At 39.4% G+C, this 14,251-nt stretch overlaps 1 protein-coding gene across 1 annotated transcript; it reads left to right on the forward strand.

Annotated features, from left to right (window-relative positions):
- The first annotated feature begins 11,906 nt into the window (after window positions 1-11,906).
- Window positions 11,907-12,988, forward strand: LOC102957721 (olfactory receptor 52H1-like). Its single transcript, XM_007092235.2, has one exon. The coding sequence runs from the start codon at window positions 12,047-12,049 to the stop codon at window positions 12,986-12,988; it is 942 nt and encodes a 313-aa protein (XP_007092297.1). The 5' UTR covers window positions 11,907-12,046.
- Window positions 12,989-14,251: the final 1,263 nt, after the last annotated feature.

Here is a 14,251-nt window from a genome sequence, read left to right on the forward strand (position 1 = left end):
CAGGGCAAAAACCTCCTCCCACACCAGACTTGGTACCAGCCATGCATGGCAGTCTTGGAAGGGAGTGGCGGTCAAGGACCCAGGCCCCCCACCTCCCCGGCAGGCCATGCTTTTGGTGCATACCTATACTGCTAGCCCGGAAGCCTTTGCTTGGAGGTGTCCTTATTTGGAAACCTGGAAGATACTGTACTCTGGCTGAACACTCAATACTTTTCCACTCTTAGCCCTCCTTCCTCAAACTCCTTCAGACCCCAGGGTTCACAAAACTGTAGGAACCTTTTTTTCAGGGTTCCCTTGGCAATGAGACAACCCCCAGGTCTGTGCTGGTCTATCTGACCCTTAGCTTGTGCACTCTTCCACAGGGGGAGACCTAATGAGGAAGTTGGCACTGTTAAAATCAATAATAAACAGACACTCAGCCTTTTCCTAAGCAGACAAACCAGTTTAGTCATATATAAAGTTTAATTTAACTTATTTTGCAAGGCTACCTTGACCTGGGTCATTTCTTGCTTGTGTCTTTGGAAATCAGAAGCAAAACTTGAACTGTTTCCCAAGGTTGATATCAGGTAACCACTGACCAATTCCCTATCATTTATAAGAAAATTCTAATATTGGGGCACCTGGGTGGCTCAGTTGCTTAAGCAGCCAACTTAGGCTCAGGTCATGATTTCGAGATTCATGAGTTGGAGCCCCTCATCGGGCTCTGTGTTGACAGCTCAGAGCCTGGAGCCTGCTTCAGATTCGGTGTCTCCCTCTCTCTTTGCCCCTCCTCTGCTCATGCTCTCTCTCTCTCTCTCTCTCTCTCAAAAATAAACATTGAAGAAAAGTCTAATATTATAACCAATCATTGTGAAGAATAAACAATCACTGCCTTCTCACTACATGAGCTGCTTTATATACTCCCACACCTCATACCGTGTTTTCGGCTGAGTGCTCTTGGTTTGCAAACTGTATTTTCTGGTGTGTGCATTACTAATTACTACTTTGGCAATTCACCGGTTTCATTTCTGTTATTTATACAGCACTTTCCCCTGTTCCAGCCTCTTCCTCATGCTACTGTAGTAAATGTTTATCCTTTTTATTTTTAATGTTTTGTTTATTCTTGAGAGAGAGAGAGAGAACATGAGCAGGGAAGGGGCAGAGAGGAGCAGAGGATCTGAAGTGGGATCTGTGCTGACAGCAGAGATGTCCCATTAGGAGCTGGAACTCATGAAAGGTGAGACCATGACCTGAGCTGAAGTGGTAACTGACAGAACCACCCACATGCCCCTGTAGTAAATGTTTAAAGGCTTCACTGTTACTTTCATTTTGGCTTGCTGAATTTAATCAGCTACTCTGATGCCTGATTGTTTAGTCCTCCCTAGTTCATCGGAGCTGCAGACACTCTCAGAGACCAGGTATCTGTTCTGGGGCTTTTCCCTCCCCACTACCTCTGAATTTTGAGTGGTAATTACACTATTCGTGTTTCTGGATCTTTAGGACTTTGCTGGGACATTAATGAATAAGGTGGGTGACCACAGTGGGAAGTCTGGGTGGGCTCAGGAGAATCTCAGTGCATAAGAAGACTTCAGCTCTCAGGATTATCCACCAACAATGTACCTAGAACCATCACCAGAAGTGATCAGACATCTCTCAATGTGCTGATCTGTGATGCTGTTATTGGAAGACTGGCACACGGACTGCCCCATGGTTTTGGGATTCCGATGGTTTCCTTTTTGCTCAAGGATAATACTGCACAATCTAATTGATCCAGACCCCTAATCTCTCTAAATGGTCCAACCCCAAATCTGTTTTTAATCTCCAAAGGCCTAAGCCCCTCCCCCTCTGCCATTCTCTCTGTCCTATCTCTCTCTCCCCTCCATCCTCAGCTCTGGTGACTCTCATCTAGTAGGTTGGGGGTGGTAAGTGTGGCTTCATTTTTTTACTGAGAAGTGCTTTGCTACTAAAACCCTACAGGTATATTCATAGACTCTGAGTATTTTCACTTGTTTTTGAGAATATTGGAAAGCAATAACCCATATTGTTTTCAAGGTATGGAGAAAACAAATCCTCATAGCAGATAAATAAATGTTATTTTTCTTTCTATCAAACATGCCATTATGCTGAGCGGTCATCTTCAACAAACTTATACAATTTTATAACATTTATATTTAATGTGTAACAGGGGGGCCTGGGTGGCTTAGTTGGTTAGGCCTCTGACTCGATATCAGCTCAGGTCATGAACTCACAGTTCCTGGGATTGAACCCTGTGTCGGGCTCTGCTCTGACAGCAGAGAGCCTGCTTGGGATTCTTTCTCTCCCTCTCTCTCTGCCCCTGCCCTGCTCTTACACTCATGTGCATGTGGTCTCTCTCTCTCTCTCATTCCCTCTTTCAAAATAAATAAATAAACTTAAACAAATAAAATAAAATAAAATAAAATAAAATAAAATAAAATATTTTTGGTGTTTAATATAGTCTAGCAAAACTAGAATGAACTGATGACACAAGGGGCACCTGTGCCCTCACTTTGTTCTCGATGGTCCCAGGACTTCCTGTTCACTAAGAAACTCATGCACTGCTAAGTACAGATATATCTTAGTCTCCTTGTTTCTGTCTACCTTCATTAGGTATAGTACAAGAATTTTTTTAAATAGTTTTTAAAATTTATTTTATAATTTTATTTTCTTTTTTAACTGTTTATTTATTTTTAGAGAGAGAGTGCATGCAAGTGGGGTAGGGGTCAAGAAAGAGAGAGAGAGACAGAATCCCAAGCACGCTGCCAGTGCAGGGCCCTTCGTGGGGCTCAGTCTCACAAACTGTGAGATCATGACCTGAGCTGAAATCAAAGAGTCAGAACGCTTAACTGACTGAGACACCCAGGTGCCCCTGAGATAAGAAATTAAAAAAGCAAAACAAAACAAAACACTTCCCTTTTTTTCTCAACTTTGGGCTATAAAAAATAGTTGTGGTTTTTGTTGATCTGATAAAATGTCTTCATTTGCCTTTATTAAGAATATTTTCACTTCATACAGAAGTGTGGACAGATATATATATATATATATATATATATATATATATTTTCTTCAATTAAAAAAATATTCCACTCCCTTCTGGTCTTTGATGTCTCTAAATAGAGGCCAACAATCATTTCACTGTATTTACTGTGCTGCTTCGTCTGGCTGCTGTCAAATTTTTCTCAGAATTTTGACTATAATATGCTTGAAACTGATTTTCTTTGTATTTATTCTAATCAGGTCTATGTCTTTCATAAAATCAGGGCTTTTTTGGCTAATATCTCTTTAAATATTTTTCAGATATGTATTGTTTTCCTTTTGTTCTAATTCCGGAATCCCAATTAAATGTATATTATTCCTTTTATTTTGTTCCACAAGGCACTGAGATTCTGTTCTCTTCTTTTTCTTACTTCAGTGTTTAAAATATGCTTTTCAAGTTGGATACTATTTTCCTTCTTGGATAATTATTATTAATCTATCCTCAAGTTCCTTTACTCTTTCTTCTCTCATCTCTAATCATTCTTTTAGCCCATATAGTGGTTTTAAAGTTTCAGTTATTGTTTTTATAGTTTCAGAGTTTTCATTATTTTAAAATAATTTTTATTTTTTTGCTGAGATTTCCTACTTGTGCATTCATTAGAAACATATTTATCCCTTTGTCTTTGACTATAGTTAAGGCAGTTGCTTTGAAGTCTGTGTCCACTAACAAACATCTGGCTCATCTTGGAGTCAATCTCCACGACTGTCTTTTTCTTTTTTTTTAAAGCATGGGTCATGTTTAAATATGTCTAGTGATTTTAGATTGTATAATGTACTCTGGAAATTGTGAAAGATATGTTGCAAAAATGTCTGGATTCTGTTACAGTTTTCTGAATTAAATTTTTTTTCAGGCAGTTTACTTGGCTGATGTCAAATTCCATGTGTCTTCTCGGCAGTAAGTAGCAGCTAAACTACCTCTTCAGGTCTTATAGTTTTACTTGAATTGTATAGAGTCTTCCTCAAACGTGTACTTTAGAGATGTTGGCAGTATTTATATGTAGAATTTTCAAACTCTTTCTATTGTGGGTATTTCTCTTCACTTTCCGGTGTATGTGGTAAACTTGCATTTTCTTTTCTAAATTACTTTTCTAGTCAACAAAATTGAGCTTCTCTACAAGTTTTAATTGTGTAACTTTGTGCTGACTGGGGTCTGTTCTCAGCTGAAAAGATACAAAACCAGGAAACTCACCCAATGTTATTTCCTTTTTACTAAGGGCATACTCCCTTTTGGTTTCTGACTGTTTTTGAATATTTTACAGTGACTTCAGATTCTTGTTCCCTGCTTCCCTCCCTACATCCCACCACCCATATGATTTGAAGTTTTCTATGGGACGTTGTTTTGATAGAATGAATTCCTCCCCTATTTGAAGTTCAATCTAAATTTTGCCTGTTTGGATCTTCTTATGAATGGAATCATACAGTATCAACTCCATTGGATAAGCTTTCTTTCACATAACATTTTTGTTCTTTATTCATATTGTTTTATTTATCAGTGGTTTGTTCTCTTCTATTATTGATTAACATTCCATCGTATGAATATACACAATATATGTATCTAATCTCCTGTTGAGATATATTTGAAGTGTCTTCAATTTTTTTATGTTATGAATTAACGTATTACTAGTTTTATGAATAAAGGTATAGACAAGTCTTCTTGTGGTGGATGTGTGCTTAATTCTTCTTGAAACTATACATAAAATTTGAATTCCTTTGTTACAGAGTAGATATATATTTCACTTGAAGACAAGTGCTAGATTTTCTCCCAAATTTGTACCATTTTACACACCCACCAACAGATTGCTACATACCCTTGCCAACATATGAGTCTGTAAGTCATTGCAATTCTAAGCACTTTAGTGATTTTTAGTGCTATTTCATTGTGATTTTAATGTGCATATTCCTGAACTCATCATGGCAAGAATTTTTTTTATATGCACCTTGGCCACTCATAACTTTACTTCCAAATCCTTCCCTAATTTTAAAATTAGAATGACATGTCTGTTCAAATCATTTGCTCATTTTAAAATTAGATTGTTTTGTCTTTTTTATTGTTGATTTGTGGAGTTCTGTATAGATTCTGGATACAAGTCCTTTGTCAAATATTTGTTGGGTGAATATTGGACTATTTTCTCTCTGACTTTGGCTTGCATATGGTGTCTTTTTTTTTTTTAATGTTCACTTATTCATTTTAAGATAGAGAGGGAGAGAGAGAGAGCATGGGAGGGGCAGAGAGAGAGAGAGAGAGGGAAAGTGAGAATCCCAAGCAGGCTCTGTGCTGTCAGTGCAGAGCTCAATGTGGAGCTCGATCTCACGAACTGTGAGATCATGACCTGAACCAAAATCAAGAGTCAGACACTTAACTAACTGTGCCACCCAAGCATCCCACATACGGTGTCTTTTTACTGCTGTCTGTTGTTGAGAAGAACTTTAAATTTTTTTGTAGTTTAATTTATCATTTAAAATATTTTTAATTGGAATATAGTTGACATGTAATGTTATATTAGTTTCAGGTATACAGGACCATGATTCAACAATTATACATGTTACACAATGTTCACCATGGTAATGTAGTTATCCTCTGCCACCACACAAAGTTATTACAATATTATTGACTATATTCCCTGCATGATTTATCATTTTTTAAAAGTTTATTATTTCTGGTTCCTTTCCAGAAAATCTTTGTTGAAGAAATGATTGAAGAAAACATTTTAGGTATATACATGAACTTTTTTAATACTTCATGAAGTGGATAGTCTGTCAGACAACTGCAAAATTGGGTTGAAAGCAGAAAACTTCTACAGGATAGAGAATGAACAAGGGAGAGGCAAATAGAAAATATCCAACTGGCAGGGGTCACATAGTCAACTTTGTGTGGGGTGAGAAGGCCCAGAGTTGGAGTGGCGTTTGGGGGTTGGCTCAGTGGATATACTGTGGTATGGTCAAGTGAAACACTTACAGGAACACAAAAGTTACCTGAGTTCTGTTTGCTGATGTGGCACCCTGGACACAAGTGGCTCCATCTTGGGCCTAAATGGTTTTTTTTTAAACATCTTGAACTACTCAAGACTGTAAAAATGTTCTCCTCTGCTTTGTTGTAAAGACTTTATATTTGTATTTTTTACATCTAATATCTGGTTTGCTGACTTTCCTTAAAGAGTAATGACTTATTTTGACATGCGGTCACATTGCTTGTGGACCTTTCAATGACATTCTATTCAGAAGAAACATAATATCTGCCTCCAATTTGTCCCATGTTCTGACACTAAGACACCCTGACATTTTATGTTGACCTGATGTAGTTTTCAGAGAAGATGTAAGCAGACCCTCAGTGGCTGAGGAAACAGCAGTAGGATGCTGAGAATTTGGCAGGTGATATCACAGATACGATGTGCTGGAAGGCAGGGGAAGACTTTTCTGGACACTTTAACTCTTTTTCTACTGCATTCCCAGCATCTAAGGGCACCATCCTTGTGGGGAAGGGGATCTGAGATGATTGATAGCGGTCATTTTAAAAATGAACACAGGTACTTTGTCTTTAGTGTTTATGAGAAGTAAATGGTACAAATGAAACTTTCTCACTTTAAACTAATAAAAAATGGGGAAAATAGATTAGAAGTTTGTTTTTAGTCTCTGGGAAAATAAATGTTGCAGGATTGTGATACCTAGATACTAACAACGTTTTTGTAGATCAAGGAAAAAATAAAACAAGGATCATGGGTCAGGGGATTCACAAATCCATAATATCCAGAGTTCCAGATCTAGAAAAAGGTAGTAGCCTAGAAAGAAATATAGCTGCTGCAAGATTTTGACAAGTTCTTTCATGTAGCAGACCCAAACTGAGGTCACTACTTGAGACCAAGAATAATGAGAGATAGGGTTCCTGTTCAAAAATGTAAATTAAACACACACACACACACACACACACACCAAAAAACTGGTATCAAACCACTTCCTAGAATTACATTTCTGGAAAGTGGCTTATCTAGAAATGTAAGGAGATAGAGATACATTCTGCCCCCAAGGAACTGAACCGATCTTCCTTCCATCTCAGTAACTAGATCTGTGATGACCATGGAATCATCACTGGATCAGGATCAGAAGCCACCACACTAAGCTTTCATTCAAGGCAGAGTGTCTAGGAGAACAGGTTGAGGTAACTGGAAGAATGAGCACAAGGAGGAAATAAAAGAGAAAGAGAAAAGTCAGAGAGAATCTCCCACTCAGAATCATGTTAAAAAACCAGCAGGATCTGTGAATACATACAGACATTATGTATGTGTATTACAATGTAGCCTCAATATGTGAAATATTAATTAAGAAGCAAAGAGAAATGAACATAACAAAATGAGACATTTAAATGCATCTATTATTGACAGTATATCTAGAGATTAAATTAATCAAGAATAGCGAGTGTGACAAACATCATTTACAAACTCTGAAACTTATTCTGCCTACCACAAGGCAGAATGATGGCCAAATAATGGCCGCACAAATGGCATCCCCGTTGCAAACCTCTGTGATTATGTTAGGTTAGATGGTAAAGGGGGATTAAGATGACTATCAGATGAAACTAATCAGTACACCTTAAACTAGGGAGATTTTCCTGGAACATCTAGCTGGCTCAAATATAATCACAGAGATTTCTGTTTCTTTTTAACATTTATTTATTTTTGAGAGACAGAGAGAGACAGAATGTGAAAGGGGGGGGGGGCAGAGAGAGGGAGACACAGAATCCGAACCTGGCTCCAGGCTCTGAGCTGTCAGCACAGAGACTGACGTGGAGCTTGAACTCATGAGCTGTGAGATCATGACCTGAGCTGAAGTCAGATGCTTCACCAACTGAGCCACCCAGGCACCTCAAATTCTGGCATTTTAAGCTGTGGAGTCTGTGGTAATATTTTATAATAGCTATAGAAAACAAATATTCTGCATCCCACAAAAAAAGAATATTTGTATTTTTTAATTGAGGCATAACTCACATACAACATTATATTAGTTTCAGGTGCACAACACAATGATTCAATATTTGTATACTTTCGGGCACCAGGGTGGCTCAGCTGGTTAAGCCTCCAACTCCTTTTTTAAAAATTTGTTTTAACATTTATTCATTTTTGATAGACAGCAAGGGACACAGAGTGCAAGTGGGGGAGAGGCAGAGAGAGAGAGGGAGACACAGATTCTGAAACAGAGTCCAGGCTCTGAGCTGTCAGCACAGAGCCTGACGTGGGGATCAAACTCACGAACTGTGAGATCATGACCTGAGCTGAAGTTAGACAACCGACTGAGCCACCGAGGTGCCCCTAGCCTCCAACTCTTGATTTCGACTCAGGTCATGACCTTGTGTTTCATGAGTTTGAGCCCCACGTTGGGCTCTGTGATGATAGCACAGAGCCTACTTGGGATTCTCTTTCTCCCTCTCTCTCTGCCCCTCCCCCACTCTTGTTCACTCTCTCTCTCTCTCTCAAAATAAATAAACTTAAGAAAATTTTATATGTTACCAAATGATCACCACAATAAGTCTAGTTAACATCTGTCACCATACGTAGTTACAAAATTTTTTTTTTGTTGTGATGAGAACTTTCAAGATCTGCTCTCTCACAACTTGCAAATACATAATACACCATTATCAGTTATAGTCCCCATACTGTATATTATCTTTCCATGGCTTATTTATTTCATAACTGGGAGCTTGTACCTTTTGACTACCTTCACCCATTTTGCCCACTACTCACTCCCCTCTTCTGGTAACCACCAGTCTGTTCTCTGTATTTATGAGCTTGTTTTTTGTTTGTTTTGCTTTTTAAGATTCCACATATAAGTCATATAATATCTGTCTTTCTCTGTCTGACATATTTCACTTAGCATAATGCCCTCAAATTCCATCTCTATTGTCACAAATGGGAAGAAGATGTCACTGTTTTTTATGGCTGAATAATATTTCACCATATATATCTATATATCTATCTATGTGTATAATCCACATCTATACCACATTTTCTTTTTCATTCCTCCATGAATGGACACTTAGAATGTTTCCATATCTTGGCTATTGTAAATAATGCTTGAATGAACATGGGCATGCAGATATCTTTTCAAATTAGTTTTTTAAACACATTATTAGTGAAATTAAAAATGACTACATTAATAGGGGAATATGTCATATTTATAATATAAGGATACAATATTATAAACATATCAGGTATTTCTGTATTAATGTACAGATTCAATGTAATTAAAACAAAAACTCTAAGAGTGTGTGTGTGCGCACGTGTGTGTGTGTGCGTGCGCATGTATTTATAAGTTGAGAAACTGCTTATAAAATTTTTGGCAACGCATAGTGCAAATAATGGCTAAGAAATTTTGGGGGGGAAAGTCGAAGGTCTTACATCCCAATATCAAGACTAGAAAACTTTAATTGTATTTATATAATATTGGTGCAAGTTTATATAAATAGACTAATTAAAGAATACCACATATACAGGAACATTCTTAGGCCTCTGAGAATTCTGTCTCAACTTACTGTGTCTAAATTGTCTAAACTGAATCTCCTAGGGATCTAATATCCACCCCTACTAAAATCACCAACTTACATTCCATCTCAAGGGAAAGGAGTTAATATGTTTGACCTCCTCCCTTGTCTGGGGGTGAAACAATGGTAGGACCCATAAACCTGAGTTCTATCTCCTGGGAATATAAGGTCATGCATAAAAAGGTTGTTTTTACCATTTACGGCACCTCTCCTCTGTTAAAATTTTACTTGTTTCCTTGTTTTCCTTCCAAACAGATACTTTCTACTATTGTAAATCAAGAGACGGAAGAGAATTTGTTGAGTTGAAAACTACAGCCAATTAGGGAAGAGAAAAATGCTACACTGGCTCTTTGATCTTTATCAAATAATGTAGCCTTGTGTTGTGTGCAAGTAGGGTCTGTGCCCTGGAGGACAGGACTCTGGGAGGAAGGAGTCCTTCTGATACCAGTGATTCCATAAAGAGACAGCTCCTGGCAGAAAACGATTGATTTTTTGTGCAGACTGACTAACGTGACCAGTAACACAGCGGAGAATCCAGAAGGAAAGAAGAGCTCTTTGGGTAAAAGAAGTGAAGTCAAGAGAGATTCAGGCTGAAGCAGCAAACTGTGGTTTGCATATTTTCTGTTGACCTCCTTTGTGGTTTTAATGATTAGTGGTTTATTTTTCTCCCCTTTAAATGTATCCCCTGTGACCCCGAAGAAGTGTGTTTTTTGTCAAGAGGCAGTGAGTCTGTGTTTCAAGAGACTCAGTTGCAATCTAGCCTAAATTATAGAGACATTTTGAGGCATTCTCAGTCTACCTACTTTTCATACCACAGGAGATGAGGTAGCTGTCCTTTTAGGGATGATTTTTATGAAGATTCTGTCGTTACCATTATTTGAATAAGTTCGGTGCCCACAGGCATTTAACCTAAATCAGAGCTGCAGATGAAACTTCAAACACACATTCTTACGGGCTTGGAGGATGAGTCGCGTTTGGGGCAAGGGTGGGGGTGCTGCTTTTGGACAGTGGTAACTGGTTACATTCCTCCCAGCCACGTAGATGTTTTGTCCACTTTGGCTAATTAAGGACTCTGGCAGTGACAAAATCATCCCCTATGTGAGAGAACCTCACTGTGTAAAGTTTTGACTGGGGTTCTGGCGGAGATGTCACAAAATCCCCCTTTCTTGTCACAAAACTACAGATTCCTGCCAAACACAATAATATAGAACTGTTATGACTTACCCAGAAAATCCACTCCCTTTCCCTCAAAGCTTTCTGAATGGCTTTGTAGATTTGTTGGAGAGGGTAAGAACTAAACCTCTCCAAAACTGGTTGAAGGAGGGCCTCAGTTGCTCTGGCCTTTCCATGGCTGCACTCCCTGCTTATCACCATTACTGGCACCCTTTTCAAAAGTACTTTATAAACTAGATCATAGAATGGAGTTAAAACTAAAATGCAAAAGGCACCTTCAAAGGCAGACTCTATTCAGTGCAAAGCTAGCAATTCCCATAGATGGGGTCCACGAACCTGTAGACCAGAAATGAAAACATTAGGGCAGCACTGCTCTTAATTTTATCTCTAGGAGGTGAGAATCTGCTCTGCTTGACTTTGCCCAAGCCAATCACACTGGCTGGTATCTGTTACAGAGGCACTGTCAGACTCACTAATGGGTAGAGTGGTCTCCCCTCCTAAGTTAGGGAGCAGAGATCCTCCAAGGTTTAGGGCATCGCCCCTGAAGCCATAAATCATCCTCTGACCTCACTGCCCTTTGCCTGAGTTGGGATAATGCTGCTTACCTGTCCATGGGCATTTTCTGGTAGATGCATTCTCTTATTTTCACATCCCAGGAAGCATCCCTCCTAATCGGAACCATATTTCAATCCCTCTGCAACAAATCTCCTGTACTACCCACAGCACTGGAACTTGTCCTTTCTTTTTTCCTTCTTTTTTCATTATTTTTCTACTGCTTTATTGAAATTCTTCAGTTTATTTTTTATCAAAACCATTGTTGGAAACATAATATTTGCTCTACAAAAACCTATTACTCACAGCTCATCCCATTTCATAATTTTAATATTTCCTGCTTCTCTCTCTCCCCTGCCTTCCCTCTCCCTTACATACACAAGTCTTCTTCTCCTCATATACATATACTATGCTTTTTTTTTTCCATTTGAACCTGTGCCTATCCCACATAATCTACAGTGAGAAAGAGTCAGCATATGATATTGCTGACCCAGAAAAATAACCGTTCTTTAAGGTTTATTAATAAATGTATAAGGAAATGAATGGGGCCAATGGCAAAGAAAAGGCGCAATAACAAGTCAATTCCACAGGTGCCAACATCCAGGGAACAGAGGTGCTTCTCAAGCAGGAACACTGAATGTGACAGCTGCAGCCCCCGACCATGGTCAGTAGCAGAGTAGAAGTGTCTTTCAGAGCCCCTTATGATAGCTGATTTCTCCTCAGGGTTCAGAAGCCAGTGGATCCTAGACTAAAGGGACCATGCATAATTTGAGCTGCTACAATCCCAGTTCCTTTCTCCTTGTGGGAATACCTGGCCTGGACAAGTTCCACATCTGGATTGGGATTCCCTTTTGTGTCATCTATGTTTTGGCTATTGTGGGAAACTTCATCCTCCTCTACCTCATTGCAACTGAGTGCAGGCTCCACGAGCCCATGTTTTTCTTCCTAGCTATGCTGGCTACCACGGACCTCATCCTGTCCACTGCCACAGTGCCCAAACTGCTCAGTAACCTCTGGCTGGGCTTCCAGGAAATAACCTTCTCTGGCTGTCTCACCCAGATGTTCTTCCTCCACTTCAGCTTTGTAGTGGACTCAGCCATCCTGTTGGCCATGGCGTTCGATCGCTATGTGGCCATCTGCTTCCCTTTGAGGTACACCACCATCCTGACTCGGCAGGTGATCATCAAGCTGATGGTGAGCATTGTTGTGAGGAGCTTCTCTGTCATCTTGCCAGATGTTTTTCTGCTGAAACGGTTACCCTTCTGCGGGACACGCATCATACCGCACACATACTGTGAGCACATAGGTGTTGCTCGGCTTTCCTCTGCTGACATCTCCATCAACATCTGGTATGGATTTTCTGTCCCTCTCATGACTGTCATCTCAGATGTGATCTTTATTGCTGTTTCCTATACCTTCATCCTCCATGCTGTCTTTCACCTCTCATCCCAGGGTGCCCGCCAAAAGGCCCTCAGCACCTGTGGTTCCCATGTCAGTGTCATCCTCATGTTTTACACACCTGCCTTCTTCTCCATCCTTGCACATCGCTTTGGGCACAGTGTCCCTCGAAATGTGCTCATCCTATTTGCCAACCTCTATGTGGCCATTCCCCCTGCCCTAAATCCTGTGGTCTATGGAGTGAAGACCAAGCAGATCCAGGACAAATTTGTTCTCCTCTTTTCTTTGAAGAGGACACACTGAATGGGGAGGGCCACTGATGGAGAAAGTTAGGTAAATTAATTAGATGAGATTTTGCATAACATAGGAGCTATAAAAATAAAGCTGTAACTCCTATAGCTTGAAATTTTAGAGTTCCAGCCGTGTGCAAAGTAGGGACAGGTGGGGGAAAAGGAAAAAGAAAATCTTCTAGACTTCCAGAAAATCAAGGGTTTTCTTGGTTCAGTTTTCTCACCACTTGTATGAAGAAGGTGATGATTGGTACAGAAGAGCACTAATACTAAGGTTTACCTCTTTCCTATTGCTAATTTTGAGTTATTTGAAGGCTACTTATTTCCTAGTATACAACTCACCCCTTTGCTTCTGAGTTCCTGAGTTAAAGGCAAAGGCTCCTGTCTTCCCTCTTTAAGTAGCTATCAAGTCTGTCTACTACAACTACTAAGCTTGATGCTCTGCAGTTCAGTCCTGAGTCTGTACATGAGTAATCCCTCCTCCCGTGTCCTGTACTTGCTTTACCTTTTCCCCTACCCATCTCAAATTACATGGAGCTTGTTTTCTTTTGTATCTGTTTTCTTCAATTGCACGCTCCAAGAAAATTTTCACTACCTTTGGCTCATATTTTACAAATATTAATTAATTTAATTAAAAACAGTTATGGTTCAGTCGATTAAGTATCCAACTCTTGATTTCGGCTCAGGTCATGATCTCACAATTTGTGATTTTGAGCCCCACATCGGGCTCTGTGCTGACAGTGTGGAGCCTGCCTGGGATTCTCTGTCTCTCCCACTCTCTCTGCCCTTCCCCTGCTTGGTTTCTCTATCAAAAATAAACAACAAAAAAATAAAAATATTAAAAATATTTTTTTAATAAAAAATAATTGTGAGAGGGTAATCTTAGTTCATTCATTTCACAGATGAGGAAATGGAGACCTACAAAGATTACAGAAAGACAATCAGTAGACTTAGGATCCAAACCCAGGTCTGCCTGATTCAGAATTTTCTGTCCAATTGCTTCCTGGGTACTACTCACTTGAATGGCTTACAAACTCCTCAGACTTAATTTCTTCAAAACTGACCTGGAAGCTCACTAACTTCCTTCATGAAAAGTGCCCTTCCTTTTTGGTCTTCTTTTACAGTGAATGGCACTACCCCCAACATGAGTTCCCAAGCCAGAAATCTGTGGCTTGTCCTTGATTTGTCTTACATCACCATCCAACAAAATTAATTCAATACTTGGGTTAAATGTTTGATTTGAAGGTGCTTATAAGCCATACCTGTAGATATATAC

This window comes from Panthera tigris, chromosome D1 (assembly GCF_018350195.1).
Source record: "Panthera tigris isolate Pti1 chromosome D1, P.tigris_Pti1_mat1.1, whole genome shotgun sequence".
NCBI lineage: Eukaryota > Metazoa > Chordata > Mammalia > Carnivora > Felidae > Panthera > Panthera tigris.

What these genes read in the sequence shown, in the direction of transcription:
- LOC102957721 (XM_007092235.2), top strand. Translation starts at nt 12,047, where the DNA reads ATGCATAATTTGAGCTGCTACAATCCCAGTTCCTTTCTCCTTGTGGGA.